The 23,846-nt window shown below is 37.8% G+C and overlaps 1 protein-coding gene across 4 annotated transcripts in view; it reads right to left on the bottom strand.

Annotated features, from left to right (window-relative positions):
- Window positions 1–23,846, bottom strand: part of LRBA (LPS responsive beige-like anchor protein) — a 571,438-nt gene that overhangs the window by 56,790 nt on the left and 490,802 nt on the right. For all 4 annotated transcript variants that reach the window (XM_054029329.1, XM_054029332.1, XM_054029331.1 and 1 more), the window contains exon 48: window positions 14,277–14,444. In XM_054029329.1, coding sequence (XP_053885304.1) covers window positions 14,277–14,444 — 168 coding nt within the window. The remainder of the gene's footprint in view (window positions 1–14,276; window positions 14,445–23,846) is intronic.

The raw sequence follows: 23,846 nt of genomic DNA, 5'->3' as shown, positions 1-23,846 counted from the left end.
TCTCAGTGCTGTGGTACTGTACAAGGAGATGATCCTGAGTTGAATCATTCAAACTGGTGTAATGCACTGTTCCCTTGGGATCAGCAAACCTAGTATTACTGTGAGTGTTCAGTGGATAAAGGCATGGATACTACAGGGGAATGTTTCAAAGGGGTTTGGGGACTCCAATACACCTACTGTTAACTTGCAAGGGCAATATAAGGGCTGGCATAGCCCAGAGAAGATTGTGGCTATCAGTCTGGTGGTATCAGGGAGCTGACACCCACTTAGGCACCAGCAAGTCTCCCTATGGCTGAGGGTGAAAGGGGGAGGGGTGACTCTCAGTCCTGGGCATCCCAAGAACTGTCCAAGTCTAGTTACAACTAGAGTTGGTTGAAATTTTTCCGAGAGAAAATGTTTTCATCAGAAGATGATGATTTGTTAAAATTGAGACATTGTTTTTCTTTTGAAAAAACTGAAATGAAGGATTTCAATAAGGTCAAAACATTCTGTCAAAAACAGAAGGTCAAAAACATTTGACCTTATCAGAATGGAACATTTTGATTTTGTGTTTTGAAATGACTGTTCTGAAATTTTATTTTAGAAGGTATAAAATAAAAAGTCAAAATGTGATCATTAATCTCGCAATGTAGTTTGCAACATTCCCACAAATATTTACATTTTCTGTGCACTAAATCTCGTCACCATTGCCCCATCGATGGACTATTTTACTTTATTTGAACTTCTTTTGGTTTCTTGTTCCATTTTTTATTCTGATTTGGACAAAAACAAACCTTGAAATAGCAGAATTTTCTACAAACTGGAAATTCCAGTTCTTACACAGCTGTACGTACAAATACTAGCCATTAACATGCAGCTTCAGACTTTTCAGAATCTGTGAAAGCTAAAGACAACAAACTAAGAAAAGTCAAACACTTTGGTAAATAGAGTAATACAATTATTTAATCTCGCATCTGCATTGATAGTTTAACATCTTGATTGCAAACGTTTGGATAGCTATAATTTTGTATTTTATAATGTTGGACAGAGTTTTCAGCTGCCCTGAATTAACTGTTTTTATCATCTGATAAAATACATCTAACTATGATTCCGCCCAGTATGATTTCCAGTATGGAAACTGCATGGGGATGAACATCTTCAGTATGAGTGACTTCCTCACTCAAGAAACAGGTTCTTCCCTGATGCACTAAAATATTATTGCTTTTGTAAACAAAATAATGAATACTGGGTATGCACATACAACCAGAGTCTTCATAAGTCAGTTTTTTTCATTCATAATGAACAATTTAAAAGGAAAATATACCAAAGGTAATGTAATGTCGTGATTATTTCTTAAAGTTTTATTATTTATATTATTTTAATATAATTTTATTGTTTATATTATTTATTATTTTTGAAGTTTACACCAATTTTGATTAGGTCACATTTTAAACTGAATGAAAATAACCCCAGAATGCTGACATAACAAGAAATCAGTCTAATGTTACATAGAACTCTCCCAGAGTGTTTGATCTTAGGGATAGAGGCAGTATGTGGCTATGATATTCCCATATTCATCACTCCTGCCAGTTGAAAAAAGTGGGGGAAATTAGAACATATTCATCATTTTTGGACAGGCAGGCAACATTCTGGGTTATTGCCTTATTTAAAACTGGCAAAAAATATATTGTGAATATCTAAAACTCACCAGCCAGGCAGGAATGAAGAGCCTATGGGGTCTGAAGCCCTCTCCTGTACTGATAGCTCCACAAGACAGATCAAGCAGAAAGAGGTGAGAGAATTGGTTGGGCTGAAGATTTCTACCCCTGTTGAATTTTACACAGGGCTGAGAAAACAAGCACTCAGAGTTGAAGAGCTAATTTACATGAGCTCCATACTTTCCAAAAGCTTTGCTACTCCCAAGTGTAGAGCAGTAGTGTTGGGATATTATTTTAACTCCTTGTACACCAGACCTCTTAGGCTGGCTCTAAAAGGACACCCTTCTTTTTTGCTGGATGGTGACAATAATAAAAGAATAAAACCAAGATAAATGCACTACAGAATGAAGAATAAAGCAAATATTCAGAGACCAAAGGGTTGTTTTTATTATTAAAGTTAAGTCAAAGGCAACTACAACTCATTCTTTATGACATAATAATGTTGCCTGCAGACAGCAAGTCAATATTAAGGACCAATGTTGGCACAAGAAAAAAAAATGGATATAAATTGCCCATCAACAAGCTTAGGCTTGAAATTAGATGGAGGTTTCTAACCATCAGAGGAATAAAGTTCTGGAACAGGGTTTCAAGGGGAGCAGTGGGGGCAAAAAAACTAACTTGTTTCAAGACTGAGCTTGATAAGTTTATGGATGGGGTGGTATGATGATGTTGCTTCCAGGCCCATCTGCAACTACTGTTAGCAAACATCTCCAATGGCCAGAGATGAGACACTAGATGGGGAGGGCTCTGAGTTACTACAGTGAATTCTTTCCCAGGTGTCTGGCTGACATGTTCAGGGCCAGGAAGAAATTTTCCCCAGGTCAAATGGCAGAAACCCTGGAGGTTTTTCGCCTTCCTCTGCAGCATGGGGTATGGGCTACTTGCTAGTTTGAATTACAGTAAATGGTGAATTCTCTGTAAATTGAAGTTTTTAAATCAACATTTGTGGACTTCAGTACCTCAGCCAGTGGTTATGGGCCTACTGCTGACCTGGGTGGGTGAGGTTCTGTGGCCTGTGACGTGCAGGAGGTCACTCGATGATCATGATGGTCCCTTCTGGCCTTATGTCTATGAATCACAACTCCCAGACACAGGTGTACACTCTCGCCTAAGTTCATTAGGTCTGCTTACTCAGAAGCACCACATATTGGCCACGGACTGAGCCAGTATACTTGAGTTCATTGAAAAATGTCCAAATCATGGGGCATGTCTTATGTTCTTACATTAGTAATGCTCCCTTTACCAGAGTAAAAATGTTTATAGTTCAATTAAATATACGAGTTTTACATTTAAAACTAAATTTCCCCAAGCTCCAAAGAAAATGTTTTTCAATTGCCACAACTGAAAGTTGACCTGGAAGATTCCCCACCCCTAGTACTTCCCAGTCCTGACTTGATATCACAATAGCATTTACCCACGAAGCATGACGAATAATCTTTTCCTTTGTGGCCTGGCCAGCAGGAGGGACTTGTACAGCAAATCATTCATCTCCCTCCTCCCCATGAAATCATTACCTGTGCAACAGGACTGCTCTCCACAAGGCTTCAGAGAAAGAGATCAGAGTCCAACACACAGCACTGTTGACAAGTCAGTCTCTGGCTGGTCATGAAAACAATGTGTTTGGTTTTGATTATATTCTTTTTAAATCTGGCACCATTTTATGGTATTTTTTAATATTGGTTTTCAATTAAAACTAGACTAATCCTTAACATTTATTTGGCTTTTCACACACAGTTCCTGTGCTGCACTATGTCAAATATACCATCTGTGCAGCACACTTCTGGCCAGTGATGCTTCAAAGATTGTTTCTACAATACTTTGAACTGTGTCTGCATGAATTCTTCACTTATTGTATTCACCACTTTTAAATTTACTATTCCATTACAATGTTGTGTAATCACTTTATTCCATTTTTTAAAACCCACTGCAGCCACAACAAAGATTGTGCCCCACCTGCTGAAAACAGACATGCAGATAATTTTCCCAACTATTTAGCAAACATTAACTATGCTATAAATATAAATTGTGTTTATACTTTGTGAAAGATTCACTGCTGTCTGTGTTCTCCAGCTGAGTTAGAGCTGAAATATGCTATTAACTCCCACCATGAATGTAACCAAAAGGGAGGCCAGAAATGCTTTCCCTGGGATAAGATATCAAGATCTGCTACTGCTGTCATGAAACTGGGGTCATGTAAACTAAACACTGCTGCTGCTCCTTTTGGAAAGCACAGAAGGCTCTCAAACTGTAAATATTTAAAAATAAAAATTTCACTTATGAGGGGAAGATCCAAGATGCATAAAACCTACCCACAGATAATACTGAACCCTAATCTAGGACTAAATTTCAGTGCCACCGCTCATTATGGATGTGGCACAAGTTTCTTTCTTTTTAAGATGGAAAAAAACCAGAATTATTTTCTCTATATGTACAATTACAATAGGCACATTCAAAAAACATGTCAAATACTCTGTCCACATTGATTCCCTCTGATGATTATAATTCATGATTTTTGAAACTTCTGAGTCTGCAAGGAAATCAATACCAATATTCAATGGAATGGAGAAAGCTGGACCTCTTATTATTATCCAGATTACCTTTCATGTATAAAGTGTTGTTGTCTCAATCAAGGGAGGAAATGCAATCAATAGAGCCACCTTAGTCTAAAGAGGAAAACTTTTTTTTACTGAAAAGAATCTGAGTTATTGATTTTATGTTTTTAATCATTTTGATTCAGTTTTTCAGTCCACTTTGCTTGTATTTACTATGATTTACATGTGACATTTTGATAATGATAAAGATTTATATTGTCTTAGTTATGTATAGAATAGCACTTTTAACCAAAAACCCTGAGTGTGGCTTACAGGTAGATTCACACACTGTTAGATCTCCTCAGAGAAGAAGGATAATTTTACCTCTCTCCCTGGGATGAATTGTAGTGGAATATCCCTGAAACAGTCTAAGATCCAAAATAGCTTAAATAAAACAATGTGTGTTCAAAAACCAAGAGGAGATGGAATTAACTCAAAAAGAAACAGTACCAATACACTAGGACTATAGTTCCCTAGCCCATAGGCGTAGGACCTAGGGGTGCGAGGGTGTTGCAGCATCACCAGGTTCCTGGCTGCCGGCCCTGCGCCTGAGACTTTGCTCCCGAGCTCAGCTCAGGAGGGGGGGGAGTGGACAGGGGAAAGGGGGCTGGCTTTCAGCACCCCCACTATTTAAAATGTTCCAGTGCCACTGCCTAGTCTTGTCCAAATGGGCTCAAACCGTTGACGCTTCAGAAGAGGCATCAAAAACAATGATGCCCACATTTCTCTAGTTCAGTGTCTGCAAGCTGTTAGCTCTCTCATCCCTCTCTCCATAATACACTATCACACCATTATCCCTTCTTGTTAAGCCATTGGGGGTTTTGAAGTAAAAGTGTGACCTAGCATTATCATATTAGTCATAGAGTCCTACATTGTATTTGTATAGTTATCATTAATGTTTGTTTTAGTGCTCTAACTTCGGAAGGGAAAGGAAGCAATCTTTGTTATTTCCCCTTTCTAATAACTGCTGTATCATATTTAATAAAAGCCCCTTTGATCTTGCATCAGTCTCAAATAACATATTACCTATGTTGGACAGACGGTGTTTGTTTGGATGTTAATAGTCCAACTCCACAACTTTTGGGGTGTTTTTAGCTGATTTCCCCCAAGAAATATCAGATGTAGTAACACTATTTCAGCCACACTCTTAAAGGTGACTTAGGGTATATCTACATTGCAATTAGATACCTGTAACTAGCCCATGCCATCTATCCTGGCATTGGGATAAAGGACTGTTTAATTGTGATGTAGACATTTGGACTCAGGCCACAGCCTCAGCTCTGGAACCCTCCCATCTTGCAGGGTCCTAGAGCCCAAGTCTGAATGCCTGCACTGCAATTAAACAGATTCTTAGCCTGAGCCCATGAGCCTGAGTCAGCTGGCATGGGCCAACCACAGGTTTTTAATTGCTGTGTAAACATACCCTCTAAGATAATATTTCATGATCATCTCATACTTCTTGGTACAAATCAGCAAATATCGAAACTCCGCTGATCAGTTGCCTGATTGCAAGGACTCAATCACTTATAATTTTTCATTCTTGTACAAACATTATGGGCACAGAATAGCACTTGTGATAGGAAGCAAGGAAACAGTGCAGAAAACTCACCAAATCGGTGGAAGGAGGCTAACTGCACCACTGCGGCAAACTGCTTCTTGCATCCAGGCAAGCCCTTTCTCAACAAATATATGGATCTGGGGCTCCACAGATCTACACAGGGTTCTCAAGACAGGGCCAACAGCAGGCACTAAATGCAACATACCCCCACTAGCAGATTATAGATTTCCCAGTGAAGATCTATCTGGTGGTTGCTGCTGGTTGACTGAGCAGTAATTTCCCTGTGCACCTGTATCCTCTCTAAGAGAGATGTGCAAGCACAGGGATTAGTCAATGGCAATGTTGGTACAAAGAGTTAGGTGAGTGGAACATGGTCCCCTAGAAGGGCAGGTTAGGGTGTGCAATGATATGCCAACAGATTCATTTGGTTTTCCTGGCTGTGGCCCCTTTCCTCCCTGCACTGGCTCAAATTTTCCCTCTTGTCCAACCCGAACCAGAGATTTGCCTTGAAATTATGCATGTTTTTCATTCCCTTGGGTCTATCTGCCAGAAGGTAACATGTGGCCCATGGTTTGCATTTTATTTTAAGAATTTCTATTACAGCAGTCAGAGCCTTTCAAAATACTTCACTTCCCTTATTCCCATAGGCAGAAAGAATGGCAGGAAAAATTGTTCACAGCAGTATGAAGAGATGTAAAAGTACTACATTTTTAATTATAAACAAGAATGTTAAAATATGGTTTTAATCAGGTAGGTTTTCCTCCTAGACCAATGCTTCCTTCTCGTAATATATGTAACCTGACTGGCTGTAAAATAACGGTCAGTTGGAGCAGCTTAGGAGTTTTAAGGCAATTTTGTATTAACCTAAACTCCTCTCCTCCCACTATTATTGTGTGTGGCGCCTCATGATGAGCCAGGTCACCAATACACAGACTGCATACAAGTGAGGATACACCATAAGGCTTACATTTTAGTAACTGATGAGGCATAGATGTTGGTATGTATATTCTGACACACAATATATCTAGAGATATTTCCATGGTTTAAATACACCATCTACTATTTCCATGAGATCATTAACTCTTAGTAAGTTGTACGTTTTTGAGTATGCATAAGCTTCTAGTTCTTTTAAGTCTGTGACCTAAAATACCTTTCCTACCTACATTTGTCATGATTTAAAGTTCAATATCTTGAACCCTTTCAAAACTACAAGGGAGCACTATGCCCATCAGGAAGCTGGGAATTTCCCTGCTATAATGGTACAAAACTTTTGATTCTAGATCTGCAGGGTAATGAAAAACTGGATTACGTTTATGGCATTTTTTATATTTACAAACTCCACTAATGGTCCAGATTGGATATCTGCCCGTCTTAGTCATCTGGCTGTGGCAACTTTGGAGAAAAAAGAAAAAAAAGTTTCTCAGGCAGGATGATTAAAGGAAAAAAAAAAAAAACAGCTGACTGAAGAAGCTCAGAGGTTGGGCATGTTAGTGTAAGTCCTCGGGGAGATATATTACTGGACAGGCAGAAGGTGTGGTTGTCAAAGTTACATGATAAATTCATTTAACACATGATATAGAATGATTATGCACATAGATACACTATCTGATTTCTCATTACTTTAATATTCATCCATGAGTAGACAGAATAACTTACCATCGGCAATGACACTAGACTTCACTTTGCACGTCTATTCATAACACATACCAAAAATGATCAACCTTGACCTATTTTTTATTATAAAATACACACCTATATATAATATAGTATAATACAGAGATTATATATTACACTAAATAAATATATATCAGAAGGGATATCTTGTCCTCAGCTGAAAAATATTAAAGGAAAATGCTGCATTGGAGGAAACCTCAAATACCAATGAAGCTTGGAACAGATACTGCTAGATAATACTCACGTTGCACTGTCCCCTAGCTAAAAAGTCTCAGAAGTCTCTTCATCAATCTAGTTCTGATCAAATTCTTCTTTTCCTTCCTTTTGTTTTTTTACCGCTCAGTTCTATCTTGCAGACAGTATGGAGTAACTCAAAAACAAGAGGAGTAGGCTCAGGAGAATGAGAACAGATAAGAATAGTACAAATTCAACAGAGTTAATCAAAGAGCAAAATCTTTAGAAATGTATTAAGTAAAGTGGCTGTCGCTGTTTAAACTGAGATAACGCCACATTTTTCACTTCTTTACTCCTAAATGATTTTTCCAGGCCACAATGTAAGCGAACATAGATCACGGTTATATTGATAATGCAGCTGTTCTTGAAAAATTAAAAACTACATAAAAGTTTAATATGTTGTAGGCTGTTATACTGATTACTCCTACTTCAGTTATTATTTCCATCGTTTAATGTCCTTTTACAGAGAGATTTTTTTATGCTTTCTCTGCCAAAACAAAAATCTTAGCACAACCGGTATTTTCTTCTTTTAATAAAAAAAATCCAAAGACCCATTTATACTGGAAGCTATATTGCACAGATTCAGTATAACACAAAACTAGCCACAATAAACACTCAGTAAAAATTCAATACAAATAATTCCAAGCATTTGTGGTTGTTTTCCACCTCACATTTAAATCTTTTTAGTACTTCAAGTATGATAAACAGTCTTCCCACGGGGTGTTTCCTAGACAATGTAGAGAGAAGATAATACTGTCCATTACCTCACGTAAAAAAATGGTTACTTACCTGAAACTGTTGTTCTTTGAGATGTGATGCAGACATATATTCCATACAGGTGCGTGCACGCTCAGCTCACTGGACACAGAGAACTTTCCTTAGTAATACCCATGAGGTGGCGCTCATGCCCTGGAGCCACAGGTCCTCCCCTAGCCATATAAATTCAGCAGTGCCCTGACCTCCTCAGTTCTTTCAAGCAGAACATCACAAGTACAGACTCCAATGCAGATGATATGAAGGAAGGGTCATGGAATACACGTCTGCATGCCATCTGGAAGAACAAATGCCTTACCAGAGTTTGCATCTGAACTGGACACAGCCGTAATGGCATAGTGGTTTGCAAAAGTATGCAGAGAAGAACAAGTGGCATCCTTGCAAATGTCCAATATAGGCATGTCACTTAGAAATGCCGTTGATGTCGTGGAATGAGCTCGTACCCATTGTGGAGGCATAGCCCAGACCACTTTATATGCTGTCAGGAAGTTGCTCACTTGGAGACTGTCTGTGAAGAGACTGCTTGACCCTTCATTTGGTTCGCATATGAAACAAACAGATGAGGTGAAGAATGGAAAAGTTTACTTCTATCCAGACAAAAAGCTAATCATTGCCTAACATCAAATGTGTGAAGATGCTGCTTCTCTGGGATTGAATGCAGTTTAGGGAAGGACACTGGTAGACATATAACTGTGAAATCACTTCAAACAAGCAGTTAGGGTACAGCTGCAGAGTTACTTTGTCTTTGGAAAATTGCATAAAGAGGCTCCACCATCCAAGCCTGTGACTTGCACATTCTCCATGCAGACATGATCGCCAAAACAAAGACAGTTTTCTAACACAGAAGGGAGAAAGAAGAAGTTGCCAGAGGCTCGAATGGAAGTCCCATAATAGTGGCTAATACACTATTAAAACCCCTTAAAGGAAGTGGCTCTTTTACCAGTGGGTGCAGATGAGTGACTCCTTTCAAGAAGCTCACTGTCATGGAGTTTGAAAACACTGATTTCCTTTACATGGGTTGATGAAATGCTGAAATCATCAGCAGGTGGACGCTCAATGAACTAAGTACAAGATCAGAAGACTGAAGATGTAACAGGTACTCCAAGATGTTCTGGATACAAGCCAGAGTTGGTTGAACTCCTCATGCTAATTACCATACCAAGAACCACTTTCATTTGGGTGGTTCTTGGTATGGTAAGGAGGGGTCCCTACTATTAAGCAAGACCTGCTGGACCTCCACCAAACATTATTCCTCCTCCTCCTCATCTATCCATGCAGCATTCACGCTGTGAGATGCAGGTAGCTGAGTGCAAAAACCAGATTGTGATGCTGAGTCAGGAGTTTGGGATGAAGGAAGGGATAAGAGAGACTGAACTGATAACACAAGAAGGTTGGAAAACCAACACTGTCTTGACCACGCTGGAGCAATGAGAATGAGGCTGGCATAGTCCAATTTCAGTTTGAGAATGATCTGCAGGATGATTGGAATTGGAAAAAAAGCATACAGGAATGCAGACTCCCACCTCAGGTGAAAAGTATCAGTCAAGGAGTGTGTACACTCCAAAGTCAAGATGTGATCAGGCTCTGGCAGTTTCGCATCAGGGAAAACGTTACCCCTGTGGCAGATCCCTTACTTGGGATACAGAATCACCTGGCAGATCACCTCAGCAGAAATTTCTCTGTGAATCACAAGTAGTCTCTGAAGTGCAGAGTCTTATGGTCCATTTTTGGAGTTTGGGCCATTCCAACAATCAACCTGTTCTCCATGAGCGGCAACAAGAAATGGTGGTTGTTTTGCTCCCAGTGGGGTCTCAGTCCAGACTCAAAGGCACAACCTGGCATTTTGGAATACCTGTGTCCATGCAACCGTCTGGCCTAGCAACCTCAACCATACTTGGACTGTGGCTGAGGATTCAGACTGTTGCTCCAGACATAAGTGATGAATCACCTGGAATCGCTTGGTCAACAGAAACACACTCAAACTCACAGAATCTATCTGGGCCCCAATTAACTGCTTCTTTGAGTTGGAATCAATGTTGATTTTGTGCTATTTATGATGAGACCTAGATGATTAAGTAGGCATAGTGTGAAGTGAACATGAGGTAGGACTTTGTCTCTGGACTTGACCCTCAGTAACTCAAAGCCCAGATATGGAAAGAGATAAATTCCCTTCTTTCTGAGGTGCACTGTTACTGCAGAGCAGAAGCCGAGAAGGAGAAGACAGGCTGAAAGGCAGTACAATATACTGGTAGTGCTGGCCAGCTATGACAAATGTGAGGAACCTCCTGTGGCTCAGGAGGATTGCTACATGGAAATAAGCATCCTGAAGGTCCAGGACAGCAAACCATTCATTGTGATTCAAGGCAGGGAGTTGGTAGGGTAACCTTATGGAATTTCACATATCTGATGTATTTTTTGAAACTGCAGAAGTGGAGGACAGGTCATATAACTCCCTTGGGCTTGGGGACCAGAAAATACTGATGCTGCAGGGGAACCTCCTCTATGGCCCCCACGCCAGTAGAGACTGAAACTGCTCTAGGAGCAGTATCTTGTGAGAGAGGTCCCTGGAAAGGAACATGGTAGGGCTGGGGGTGAGAAACAAGAGAGGAACTGTATGGCAAAACCTGACCATCAAACAGTAAGTCCTCAGTGATCTGCTGCACATTGGACACCATGCCCGAGTCCTGCAGCCACGAGGCCTTTCTCATGGTCACAGCCTATGCCATAAATCTGCCTGAGGCATCCACCTCATCCAGAGCTGCCTGCAAGGAAGTCTTGGCCATCACACAGACTTCTGCAATGAATGCCGTAAACTCTTAACTCAAGGGTTTTGGCAACTTCTCTGTGAACTTAGACAAGACTGTCCAATTGACAAAGTCATATTTACAGAGCAACACCTGTTGGTTCCTGATGTAAATTTGCAGGGAAGAGGAGGTATAAATCTTCTTCCCTACCAAGTCCATCCTCTTGGACTCTGTTCTGGGATGTGAATTTACACCTGCCCTGCCCAGCCCTGTCATTTGCTGCAGTTACCACCAGCAAGTTAGGAGCCAGGTAGGAGTTGAAACCCTCATACCCTTGCATGGGAATGAAGTACCATTTCTCTGAACATTTCGCCATAGGGTACAATGAAGCTAAGGTGTTCCAGACGGCCTTTGCAGGCTCCAACGGAGCCTCATTTATCGGCAGGGCTACTCTTCCTAGAGTTGACGATTGGAGAATATCTAGCAGCTATGTGTATTTTCCTGTAGGAGTTATGCCTGCATACCTACAAAAGCAGTCATATGCCTCAGAAGGTCCTGATATGCCTCAGGTGTCGCTTGCTGAAGTGTCACTTGCTGAGGCACAACAAGAACCTTTGCCCCTCCTCAACATACAGTGCTTGAACCCATTCACCTGCACATCCACTAATGTTATATATGCCATCATGTGTCAGGAATGCCCCTCTGCCATGTACATTGGCCAAACCGGACAGTCCCTCCACAAAAGAATAAATGGACACAAATCTGACATCAGGAATGGTAACATACTTAAGCCAGTAAGTGAACACTTCAATCTCCCTGGTCATTCTATTACAAATTTAAAACTCTCTATCATTGAACAAAAAACTTCAAAGAGAAGTTTCAAAAAGATTTCAAAGAGAAACAGCAGAACTAAAATTCATTTGCAAATTTAACACCATTAATCTGGGCTTGAATAGGGACTGGGAGTGGCTGGCTCATTACAGAAGCAGCTTTTCCTCTCCTGGAATTGACACGTCCTCATCTATTATTGGGAGTGGACTACATCCACCCTGATTGAATTGGCCCTGTCAACACTGGTTCTCCACTTGCAAAGTAACTCTCTGCTCTCCATGTGTCAGTATATAATGCCTGCATCTGTAACTTTCACTCTATGCATCTGAAGAAGTGAGGTTTTTACCCACGAAAGCTTATGCCCAAATAAATCTGTTAGTCTTTAAGGTGCCACCAGACCCCTTGTTGTTTTTGTAGATACAGACTAACATGGCTACCCCCTGATACTTGAACCCAGGTGAAGGCACCACACAGGGCAGCCAGCTACTCTAACACTAAACTAAACCTAAGGCACTACTACTACCACCATATACAGGATAAGTTCTCAGAAAACTGAGACTGAAAGTGTGAGGTGAAGGCACCACAAAAAGCTCCGACTCTAGCCACTGGCAATGACAATGAACTGAGGGGGTCAGGGAGACAATGCCCTTATCTGGCTCAGGGATGGGGACTGGGGCCACAGGGCATGAGTGCCACTTCTATAGATACTAGACAAAGTTCCCTGGCTCTGGTACACTGGATGCACACACATCTACATGAAATAAATTGCTGCATCTACTTGAAGAATAACTGTTTCAAATGCAGGTGTTAATAAATTTTTCCTACAGGCCAAACGCTCCAGTCCCTACTTTACTAGACCCTAATTTTATATTATGTCTTTCCCTAAGATGTCTGGATTTTAGCTCAAAGACACAGCACAGAAAAATCTTTTTATGTTTGCATCAGCTTTCACACCCATATAAGTCAGCTTCATGATCCTCTTAGACAAATTCATGCTGGAGCTCAGACTGTCTGTATGTGCAGCTTGAGGGGGCAACAGGGCTATGTGGAAGAATATTTACTGATTGAAATGTCTACCAGCCTTCACCCTAGTATCTTTTTCAACAAATAGAAAGTGACAAAAATTGGAAGCCTATGTAAGTCTACAATTATACAGTGAACATCAAACCTCACATTTGTGAAGTGAAAATTCCATTGTTTAAATGTTTCTTCATTTGCTTCTTTGTGGCATATATCAAGCCACGATTTCAAATAAAACTATTTTAACTGTATATTGATAATAATCTGTTCTCAGTGATAAATATTTTATTTTAAAACATGATGAACTGTCACATTTATTCTATAATTAAAATAATTATAACTAAATTTGGTTCTAGTTTACAGCTCTGAATAGAGGAAGCAAAACCTATCATGATCCACTTTATACTTTTTAACAAAAGCCATACTCTTTGTTTCCTGAGAGCCCACAAAGTAATATTTGGCAGGAGTTCTAAGGAATATTTTAGAAAATAGTTTTTTCCTAATGGAGCTGTTGTACCTGGATACAAGACTTCTACTACACTGATATATGGTAGTATTACCAATGATTTTAAGGATTTAGTATTTCGCCTTTTTCTATCAACAAATGCACTACATTTTAATTTGACATCCTGGCAAGGCCAAATAAAAATAATGGTGACTATAACTGTACAGTATTCTGTATATATGCAATAGTACATTCAAATATGCTAAAAGAAAGTTTTTAAAGTTGCAAAGTTGAACACTAAAAAGTTAGGAACAGACAGAATTAAGATTATTCATATTACTTTTTTCACAAGACTCTTGCCTCACTCAGTACCCAGTGAATGAATGGACAATGGGATGGACAGTACTCAGCAAATTAAACAGTTGTTCAACATTTACTTTTACCTCATCGCTCAATGTGTGTGAAACTTAGACACAGAGAGATTAAGGCCAACATTTGCAGAAATGTCCACTAATTTTGTATGCCTCAGTGACAGAGTCATCAGACTTGAGTCTCCCTGTGTTCCCAACTGGCCTGTGCCAACCAAACTCACAAAGCAAGAGCGATGAAGATTTATTGCTGCACTTAGGCAGAACAGAATCCATTACATTTTGAGTATGACAGTGTTTAACAAATGTTTTCTCTTTCCATATTTGAAAGCAAGCTTACCTCTCTCAATACAGGATCAGTTATTGAACTCAGATTGACTGCTCCTTCATAGGTTAAATAGTAGAATACATTCAGGGATCGGACAGCCTCTGGCCCTTGCTGTTTGTAGCCAAAAATTAGATCAATCCATTGGTGAAGCTGGCACGAAACAAACTCACTCTCCAAGGCCTGCAACAAAATGTAAAATATGTTATCCTGACTTCTGCTATTATTCTTCCTTAAGAAACTTGAATATTCATAAATAGGACATGAAATCATCTTTAGTAGTTCCCCTGCATCAATGCTACTAATATTTTAGAAAGTGTACAAAAATTTCTAACATGTACAAAAGCATACTAGGGTGGAAAGAACCAGCCATGTGGACCACCTGCCCCACCCTCAAAGTCCAGATGGGAGAATTGCTCCTCATCCTATCAATGAAGAGGGCAGGGATAAGACAAACAACCAAAATGAGCCTGCCCCGCTTTCTGTGGGATGGGGAGGGTGAATGTATGGTATCTTAGACCAGTTGTGACATGTGGACAGAGGGCTGAGAGATTTGGGGATATTAAAGTAACCAGGGGTGATCAGGTGAAATGCAACTAAGTAGTTCTGTATACCACACATGTTTTCATATATGTTAGTTTGCTATTACTTTTGTCTGTATATTTATGCTTGTCCAAGATTGTAATTTTAGGGTATATTTATGCTGCAATTAAACCCGTGGTTGGCTTGTGTCAGCTGGTTCAGGCTGCAGGGTATAAAATTGCACTATAGACATTTGGGCTTGGGTTGGAGCCTAAGCTCTGGGACCATCACACTTTGCAGGGTTGCAGAGCCTGGAGCTTCAGCCCAAGCCCAAATGTCTACAGCACAGTTTTACAGCCCCGAAGCCAGAGCTCCGTGAGCTCAAGTCAGCTGACACAAGCCAGCCACAGGTGTTTAACTGCAGTGTAGAAATACCCTTATTGAACCAGGAACTGTCTTTTACTATGTGTATGTGTATGTATGGTACCAGGCACAACAGGTACCCAATTTTGACTGGGGCCTCCCGGAGCTACAGTAAGACAAATAATAAACAAATTAATAACAAAATATTCTTCCATATAACCCAGTTAATATGTAACATACTACTCTAGAACCATATGTTCCCTAAGGCATCAGTTATCAAGTTAATTTTGAAAACCCAGGACAGAGAAAGCAATTCAGATAACTCTAAAAAGTAGAAATTAAAGAAAACGTTCAAATGAATTTCCTCTTCTCAAGTTGTGGCATGCAGAAGATACTTTGCCAAAATAGTAAAAAAAATGTTAAAAGATTAAGAAAAATGCATATTAGGTATTACATACACAAATGAAAAAAAATATTATATAATTAAAATACAGCTTAAAGAAACCTGCCATTGGGACAGCATCTAGATACTAGATTGCCTGGAATTGTTCAGATACCAAGGTAACTGCATGTAATTGGCATGTAGGTCCCAGGGTTTGAAGTAAGGGGAGGTAAGTCTGCTGGTGATTTCACCTCGGGACAGATTTACCCATGAGTGCACGGAGAGTAGGTAAGCAGCAACTTCTAAGAAGCTAAGGAAGGTCCATTCACATAGTGGTACTAGCAGATTATCATCACACTTCTTTGCTTACTGAAAGGATTTTGGGACTGTTTCACAATTTCTTATGCTGATCAGAAGATTCATTTGTAATAGACTTAACCAGTCTGTTGCATATTTACGGATGAGAACCTGTACTCCATGGTCTCTGTGCCTCAAGTTTATCACAAAAAGCACCAACAGATGTGCAAGACTGGTTATATTAGCATCTCCTTCACATTTCTGCCTATGGGTAACCTCCATCTGGTCTCCCTCAGTCTCATACCCAATAAAGTCCCTGGTGAATATATAATTATTCACCCCACTACTAGCATTTCTCAGTTAGAAGTCAATTAATTTGTAAGATTTCTTCATGCACTACTCATCTTTCAGATACACAGGCAAGCCAGACCTCATTAACATGGAGGCAGTACAAAAGCAGAAAAATCTACTGCTAGTTGAAGTCATGTGGGTACACTGGCAGCAAGATATTTGGCTTCTCATTCAAAGGCCAATATTACTCAAAGTGGGCCATATCTATGAGCTACTTTTTTTCGTGTGCAATCTTCGGAGCATTCAGTTCTTTCCTTAAATGGGCAATGGGTTCAAAACAATGCTTAGAACTTGAAAGGTTTTTGTTCAGGGCTGTAGGTCCTCCAAATTTCACTCGCTAATTTAAAAAAAATCCTACCTAGATAACCTACTAAGGGATATAATCTAGATAGAGTGGCCAGAAATTTTTGCCTCACACAGGACTAAGTTGGTAGACTTGGAGAGCTGTTTTCTGGGTTATAGGCATTTCACCTAGACAGAGAGAATTTTTCCATTGCCTGTCCTATACCACTGGTATACATTGAGCAGTTCATTTTGGCCTGTAGGTGACAAAATTTGTTCACTCCATCTCTGACTTTCACTTGGTGGACACATAATTCTGTACCCAAAGACCATCTGATGGTTATCTGGTGCACACCACACAAAGGCCCTAAATATGTTCAAAAGAACAAGCTGCTGAATTATCACTGTAGCATCACGTGGATACTCAGGGATATGGGCAGCTCTCAACTCGCAGTAAGTGGGATGTAGGCAGATAGGTCTGTCTCCTGCAGAGAGAAACTTTTGCTTGAGGGATGGAGGCTAGCCTATAAAGGTTGGGTGCAGGCATTTCTCTAAGGGAGATCAGATATGGTACCAATAGCAAGTACCAACTAGATGGCTGCTGTTTCTGCTCTAGGACTATATAAGACCATAAACTGGGTGGGTGGAAGGGTACCTGATTTGGGTATAAGAAAACTATGAACCACCCTCCACCCCTCTTCACAGCTGACAGGACTTCCAGCTTCTAATTCAGTTAAGTTTAGTAGTAGTATAGTTCAATACTTAAAAATAATGACATTTGTTGGTTTCTATAAAAAGACAGCGTGCCATTAAAATGTGGACATTTACTGCTCATGGTAGTCAAGTTTAACATCATATTCCCTATTCTAAATTTAGGGAATACTGAAATATCATGATACAGGAAAACATTACAGTGCAGCAAACAAAGATTTTACCATTGCCCACTGAACACATACACTTTGTATATACACATACAGAACCATTTTCTGCAGCATGCTGGAAGATTAAAACACTGTTCTGAAAATACTTGGCTAATTCACAATCCAATGCACAGAAAGCACACAATTAAATTAACAAAAATGAATCCTTGACCAAGTAAATCAGGTTCAATACATCTTCAAAGGTATTATTTAGAATGAATCTACTATATTTCTAATATTTTATACAACTACTTTAAATTACTGGCAGGATTTGCTTTATCAATCTTGTGTAGAATTCAATTCAGTTCCATTTTTAATAAGTACAGATAAAACAATAAAGAGAAGTATAATATTATTCTATGGGACCTACAGAAACTAAGCATTTTTCTTTTAAAAGAAATTCCTAATTTTGAACAGCAGAAGTTAAAATTAATCTGAAAACCTAAGAAACTGCTCTGGCATTTGTACAAAAAATGATGGGTTTGTTTCATTAACCGATGTCTGAAAACAACATTTAAATTGACACATAAAAACAGCCATTGTCTTAATTTGTGTGGTGTACTCCACACAAAAGCCCTAAATATGTTCAAATTAGAGCAAGCTGCTTGATTGTCACTGCAGTCTCATGTCACATTAATGCATGACAAACATTAAACCATACACTTAAATGGCAATTTATATCATTTAAATGTTTACTGCCAGACCAGCTCATCACTCATTTAAATGCGACTTTCTGACAGCTAATTTCAGTTAATTTTCCTCGATTCACTTAATTAGAACTTTCAATCAAGAAAAGACTTGTACATATTTTCCAGTTTTTTTTTTTTATTTGAATTCTCAGCTATTGACATGCTGAAAATATCCTCTAAAATGGATTACCAGATAGTATGTCATGTCCTACCAAAATGACCACATGGAAAAAACCTTACAATATATATGCTTTGACAAGACTTATTTATATAAAAGTACTTTTCATTCTCACACACACACACACACACACACACACTCTCTCTCTCTCCCCAATTAAAACTATAAAAAACAGCAACCAAGCAAATTAAAAATTAATGACTTCAAAATTGTTTAATAAGATAAAAATAGTCAGGAGTCTCATGAGTGACCATAGAGCTACAATGTGAGGCTATAAAATTCTACAAGGCTCAGCAAATGACAATGATGTGAATTAATTTTCTTGCTATCCTGCCAAAACCTTTTAACATTAGAACATATTTAGTTTCTCTTTTATCTATTTCATCTTAGATAATTTTTGTTTTAAGGGCATATGATTTTATATGTTCACTATGCAAACTGTGTTTCACTATTTTTCATGAGCAAAAATTCCTAAAGGGAATGGCAAAGTGAAACATACTATAATGGTCATATTACACCCATAAAACACATGGGCATGGATAACTACTGTAATATTGTTCTGCAATCTCTTCAGGTTACCAAACATATAAATCTAACAATCTCTTAAAAATTACAGTCTCACCACTTATTCATGGAACTGCTGGTGGACATCCTGAATTTGCTTCCCTTTTGCAATGTTAAGATAAAAATGTTCTTTTAAATTACATAGATTTAGAATTATAAGTACAGGAAATTAACAAGGGAAAGACGATGGAGATTATTTGTTGTATCATTTACACTATATTAGGGCATTTTTAACATCTTTGTCCACTTTTCAGGACACAAATATGAGGAATAAAAGAAAAACGAGTAAGATGAACATCAGTATTCACAACACTGCAGGAAAGGCCAAATATAACATACAATTTCAAAAAGATAAATAAGGTTTTCTGTCATTCTAGGTTAACAGTTATGGTATTTGGGTGATTATGAATTAGACTTAAAAGAGTGGAATATGGTTGAACTTCAAAGTGATTAAAAACAAACTAAATTTTCAAGGAAAACACCAGAGTATAATACTAAAAATCCAATTTGACTATAACTAAAATCAAAACCCCTTTCAAAACCTGAAAAATGTAAAGTACAACATTCATAATCCTAAAATAAATCTACTATATTCATAACAAATTCTCTTCTTTTAAAAGGGTGTTGGTGTGTTTTTTAAATTATTCTCCCAATATTTACCCACTTAAAAAAACAAAACTAAGGCCATGGAATGCTAAACATTGAGGATTACTCAGACCACTAGGACAGACAGTCCTCATTAAGGCCAGAGTTAAATACGGTGTGCCGCTATGGGATACTAACATTCTTCCCATGCTGCTCTTAAAACTAGCCAATCAATTGTTAGTACTCCCATAGCAGTATGGATACAGTACATCATTTACATCCAATGTGTGCTCCGAGTAAAATTTGTAAAAGAAGAAAAAGAAAAGAAAAACCGCTACAATGTCCAACACAATACAGTAATGTTCAACTCTATTGAGTTATTATAAAATAAATCAGTGATTAATGTCCAATTGTTAAGGATCAAATAAGATCATGAAAAGACTGTCATGTGAAGCTACACACAAATTGTCAGTTCAGTCCAGTGGGACTCATATTAGCTTTGACAAACTGTCTTGGGGCTGATAGCTGTTTTTTTAATGAGATCTATTAGGCAGAGACTAAAACACTTGAGATATGCTAAAAAGTACAGTATACAGATGTCAAACACAAACACCTATTAGTAACTTTCATTTGTCCATTCCCAAGGCAGAAATGCGTCAGAAACATTAACCAAGTGAGGCTATGGTATTACAAGGGAAATTTCAAATTATTCAAAAATATATTTCAAATGCAAAATGCAATGTTATTAAATAAAATGCAATTTAAACTCTCTTCAAATATAATTCTGAAATTTGTGATTTACTATGTGGCTTTTTATTGCCTATTTTATAAAAAGAATGAACAGAAAAATGTATTGAGGACTGTATTTTATATATCTTAAAGGTGCAATACAAAAAGCATTAGGCAAAATGTGGTCAAAATGCAACAAAAATGCTAAATTAACATGGCTAGAAACAATTTTCTTTCTATAGTTAAGTTGCTAACTATACCACATTTACTAAATACCATTATATTTTAAGACTCTGACACACTTTTAAAGTAACCACCTCAAGGGTTTTTCCCCTATAAAATATTTTTTTTTCTATTTTAGTCTAGATAACAGTGCACGACATGTGAAATAGTACATATTTTAAAAACAAATATTAGCAATTAGGATTATTCTGATTTTTCATTTAGACAAATACATTAAGTATACATCATTTCAACAGTATATGCACTATTTAGACAAACTTATTTACAGTGAAACTATTCAGAAATATAAGGCCACATTCCTGCTCGCCTTACTCTCCCAATGAGTATTAAGTAGCTTTTAATATAACCAAAATAAAAGAAGACATCTGATGGACAGTAAAACTATTTTTTGAACATGCACTTGAACTTGGGTCTATATGTTTTACTTCTGTACATTTTTCTAGGAACACATTAATTTGGCACGTAAAAAAATTAAATAATTTCAAACCTCTTAGAACATTGGTATTTGCCAGATGTACAAATGCAAATAAATGTCCATAGTCTCCAAAGGGTTAACGTATTTTGCTACCACTTTGAAACAAGGGATGCCATTACAATGAGTCAAAATAAAACTGAGTCATTATGAAATTCATTATAAATCTCCAACTCCCAATCAAAGAAAAAGTCTACATATGAATAGGAAAGCTCTAATTAGGTGGTCTAGAGACTGGAAGCACAAATAATAAGATATTTTGATTTATAATTTATAAAAATGTACCCATACAGAGTATTGCAAAGGTAACAGCCACACTACTCAAGTGCCAGACAACTAATTTAAATATGTTAAGCATATTTTAGGTTACACACACACACACACAAAATAAAAATCAAAAACCAACTGGTCTGTTATGTTTGCATGTGCCGGATTTCAAACACTAGTGGTAATGTTTCCTTAACATTGATATATGACCTTTGTAATTTACAAAGAAGAAGGCTGGTTTTTTCAGGCTAATTAGAACTGTTTCAAATTTTCCTGCTAAATATATGATAGAAAATCCTTTCAACTTTTTTTTTATTATTATTCTAGAGTTTCTTTCCATGTCAACTTTGTTCCAATCAAAATATGCTTTGAATTAAATGATTTTGATTGAATATGTGGATCACATTTCATTTCTAAGATTTAAAGTCCAAAAAGGAAAAGTTTAGCCTGGTCAAACAAAACGAGAGCAGCCACTTTGCGGAAAGCTACTCACATTTACAAAGACTGACAAATTGTTTGTGTGCACCATTAGGTCTAGTTTTTGCAATAGTTGCCAGATTTCCTGTCCTTCTAATAAGATATTAACTCTTTAAATGCTGACCTATAAGTAACCAAATGTATTTCAATTTTAAATGTAACTTTTCCCATATACACTCTTCTGAGCACAAGAGAAAATAGAAATCTAAAAAAATCTAATCTGTTATTAGGCATGTATCAAGCTAAAGCTTGCCCTGCAGGAATTGCAGGAAGGAAGAAGACAGCAGACCTGCTATTATTGACAAAACTCAACATTCCGTATGGAGTGATACAAATTTCACAAATATGAAACTATCATTAAAATTTTGCATACAATTGGTGGTCTCTAACTTGTTCTTAAGTAATTTAATTTCTATACCAGTAAATTCTTGGATTTTTATTAATTTATTGTACTTTGTCATTTATTATAGACATCAAACATTGCAGGCACTATGAGTGACTATTGTACTTTTCAGACTACACAGATTAGATTACTCTATTTTAATTCTCATTTTTTGCAATTGTGTTTAGAAATGCATTGACAATTTATTCATATTTCTATTTAGCTAAGTTTGTATTTTACTTCACATCTCTAAACACTACCACTTTGCCTCTCTGTGCCTCAGTATCCCCGTGTGAAACAGAGATACAGATACTAACCTCTTTTGTAAAGCACTTGGAAATCTATTGATGAAAAGCACTGTAAAAGAGGTAGTTATTACCAAAAGACAAGGAAACAAGACAAAGAACGATATAAGAAATGGGCAGCTGAGGGAATACATACATGGGTATGTATGGCTTTCTAAAAAAAATGCAAGTTAACTCAAAAGATAAATAGAATGGTAGCTTTTCTAGAAAGAATAATATAATGCTGTGGACTGTGGAAAATAATCATACTAGAAGATCTTTATAACAGAATTTTTTTTGGAATCACCTATAAAGCATTAAGCTAGGTTCACAGAGTTCTTTGGAATAGCATAACATAATGAAAAGTGATTTCGTGGCAAAGAGATTTTGGTGCAAGCAGCACTGCATTGAAAAGACACTTCGGAATTTAGTACCTCAAAGATCCTTTCTAAATTTATATAATCTATTACCCAAATGTTAATTAGTACCAAGTTTTGATAAAAATCTCAAGGACTTGTGCACTTTTTGTCAAGGCAAACACTCTTTCTGCAATTGTTATTTTACAGTTTTAAATGGACTAGTCAACCAGCTTTTACATATTTTATACACTTAATGATGCATTTCCTTTGAAATTCATAGTTTTAATATTAACTGAAGCTTGTATTGTTACATGCCAAGATCAAAAGAATTAGGCAAACTTGCAAAACTGTCTTCAGTCTGTATTCATAGCGACTGCACTACTAGGTACAGTGGTCACCTTCAAAAACTTGCCAATTGCCTTATTTAATTATTTCCTAGTATACTAGGTTCTATTTAGGCAGCACACTAAGTAACCACAGGGAGGAGTAGGTAATCCTGAAAATATTGAAGTATATTTTCTAAGGCACAAGTAGCATTTTTTAAGCATGAGCACTGTACACAATCATATATGCAGCCATATGTTACAATTTTACATTTTTTAACATGGAAAATTTCAACAATTAACTAACACCACTTCACCTAAGCATCTAAAGTCAAGAAGTCTATAATGTTCAAACTTACACACTGATTCTGCAAACATTTACACAGACATTTAACTTTACTCATGTGGACAGTTTCATTGGCTTCAATGGGAAGTCTCACGAGTGAAGTAAAACATCTGTTATGTTTCCAGGATCAAGGCCATACACTTAAGATAGCTGCTATAGGAATACATACAGCACATGGATATTGGATTTCTTTTTGGTTTAGTGGGAGACAGGTAGTTGGCCTCATAGGGTATGTCTACGCTGCATAAAAGACCTGCATCACCAAATCAATTGACTCAGACTTGCAGGGGCTAAAAATAGCAGTGTAGATGTTTGGACTCCAGCTAGAGCTAGGGCTCTGAGACCTCCACCCTTGCAGAATTTCATAGCCTATGCTCCAGCCCACGCCCAAAAAGCTACACTTCTATTTTTAGCCCCACAAGCCCAAATCAGTTGACCCGGGCTCTGAAACTTGGTACCAGGAATTTTTCTTTGCAGTGTAGACATACCCATACAATCACAAAATACCGAAGGCCCCACTCTAAAATCCAAATATTTGGATAATTTTCTTCTATATGAGAGAAGAGCCTT

The sequence above is a fragment of the Malaclemys terrapin genome, chromosome 5 (genome assembly GCF_027887155.1).
Source record: "Malaclemys terrapin pileata isolate rMalTer1 chromosome 5, rMalTer1.hap1, whole genome shotgun sequence".
Classification (NCBI taxonomy): domain Eukaryota; kingdom Metazoa; phylum Chordata; order Testudines; family Emydidae; genus Malaclemys; species Malaclemys terrapin.
The sequence above is the reverse complement of the archived record's forward strand: the minus strand, read 5'-3'. Positions and strand labels throughout refer to the sequence as shown.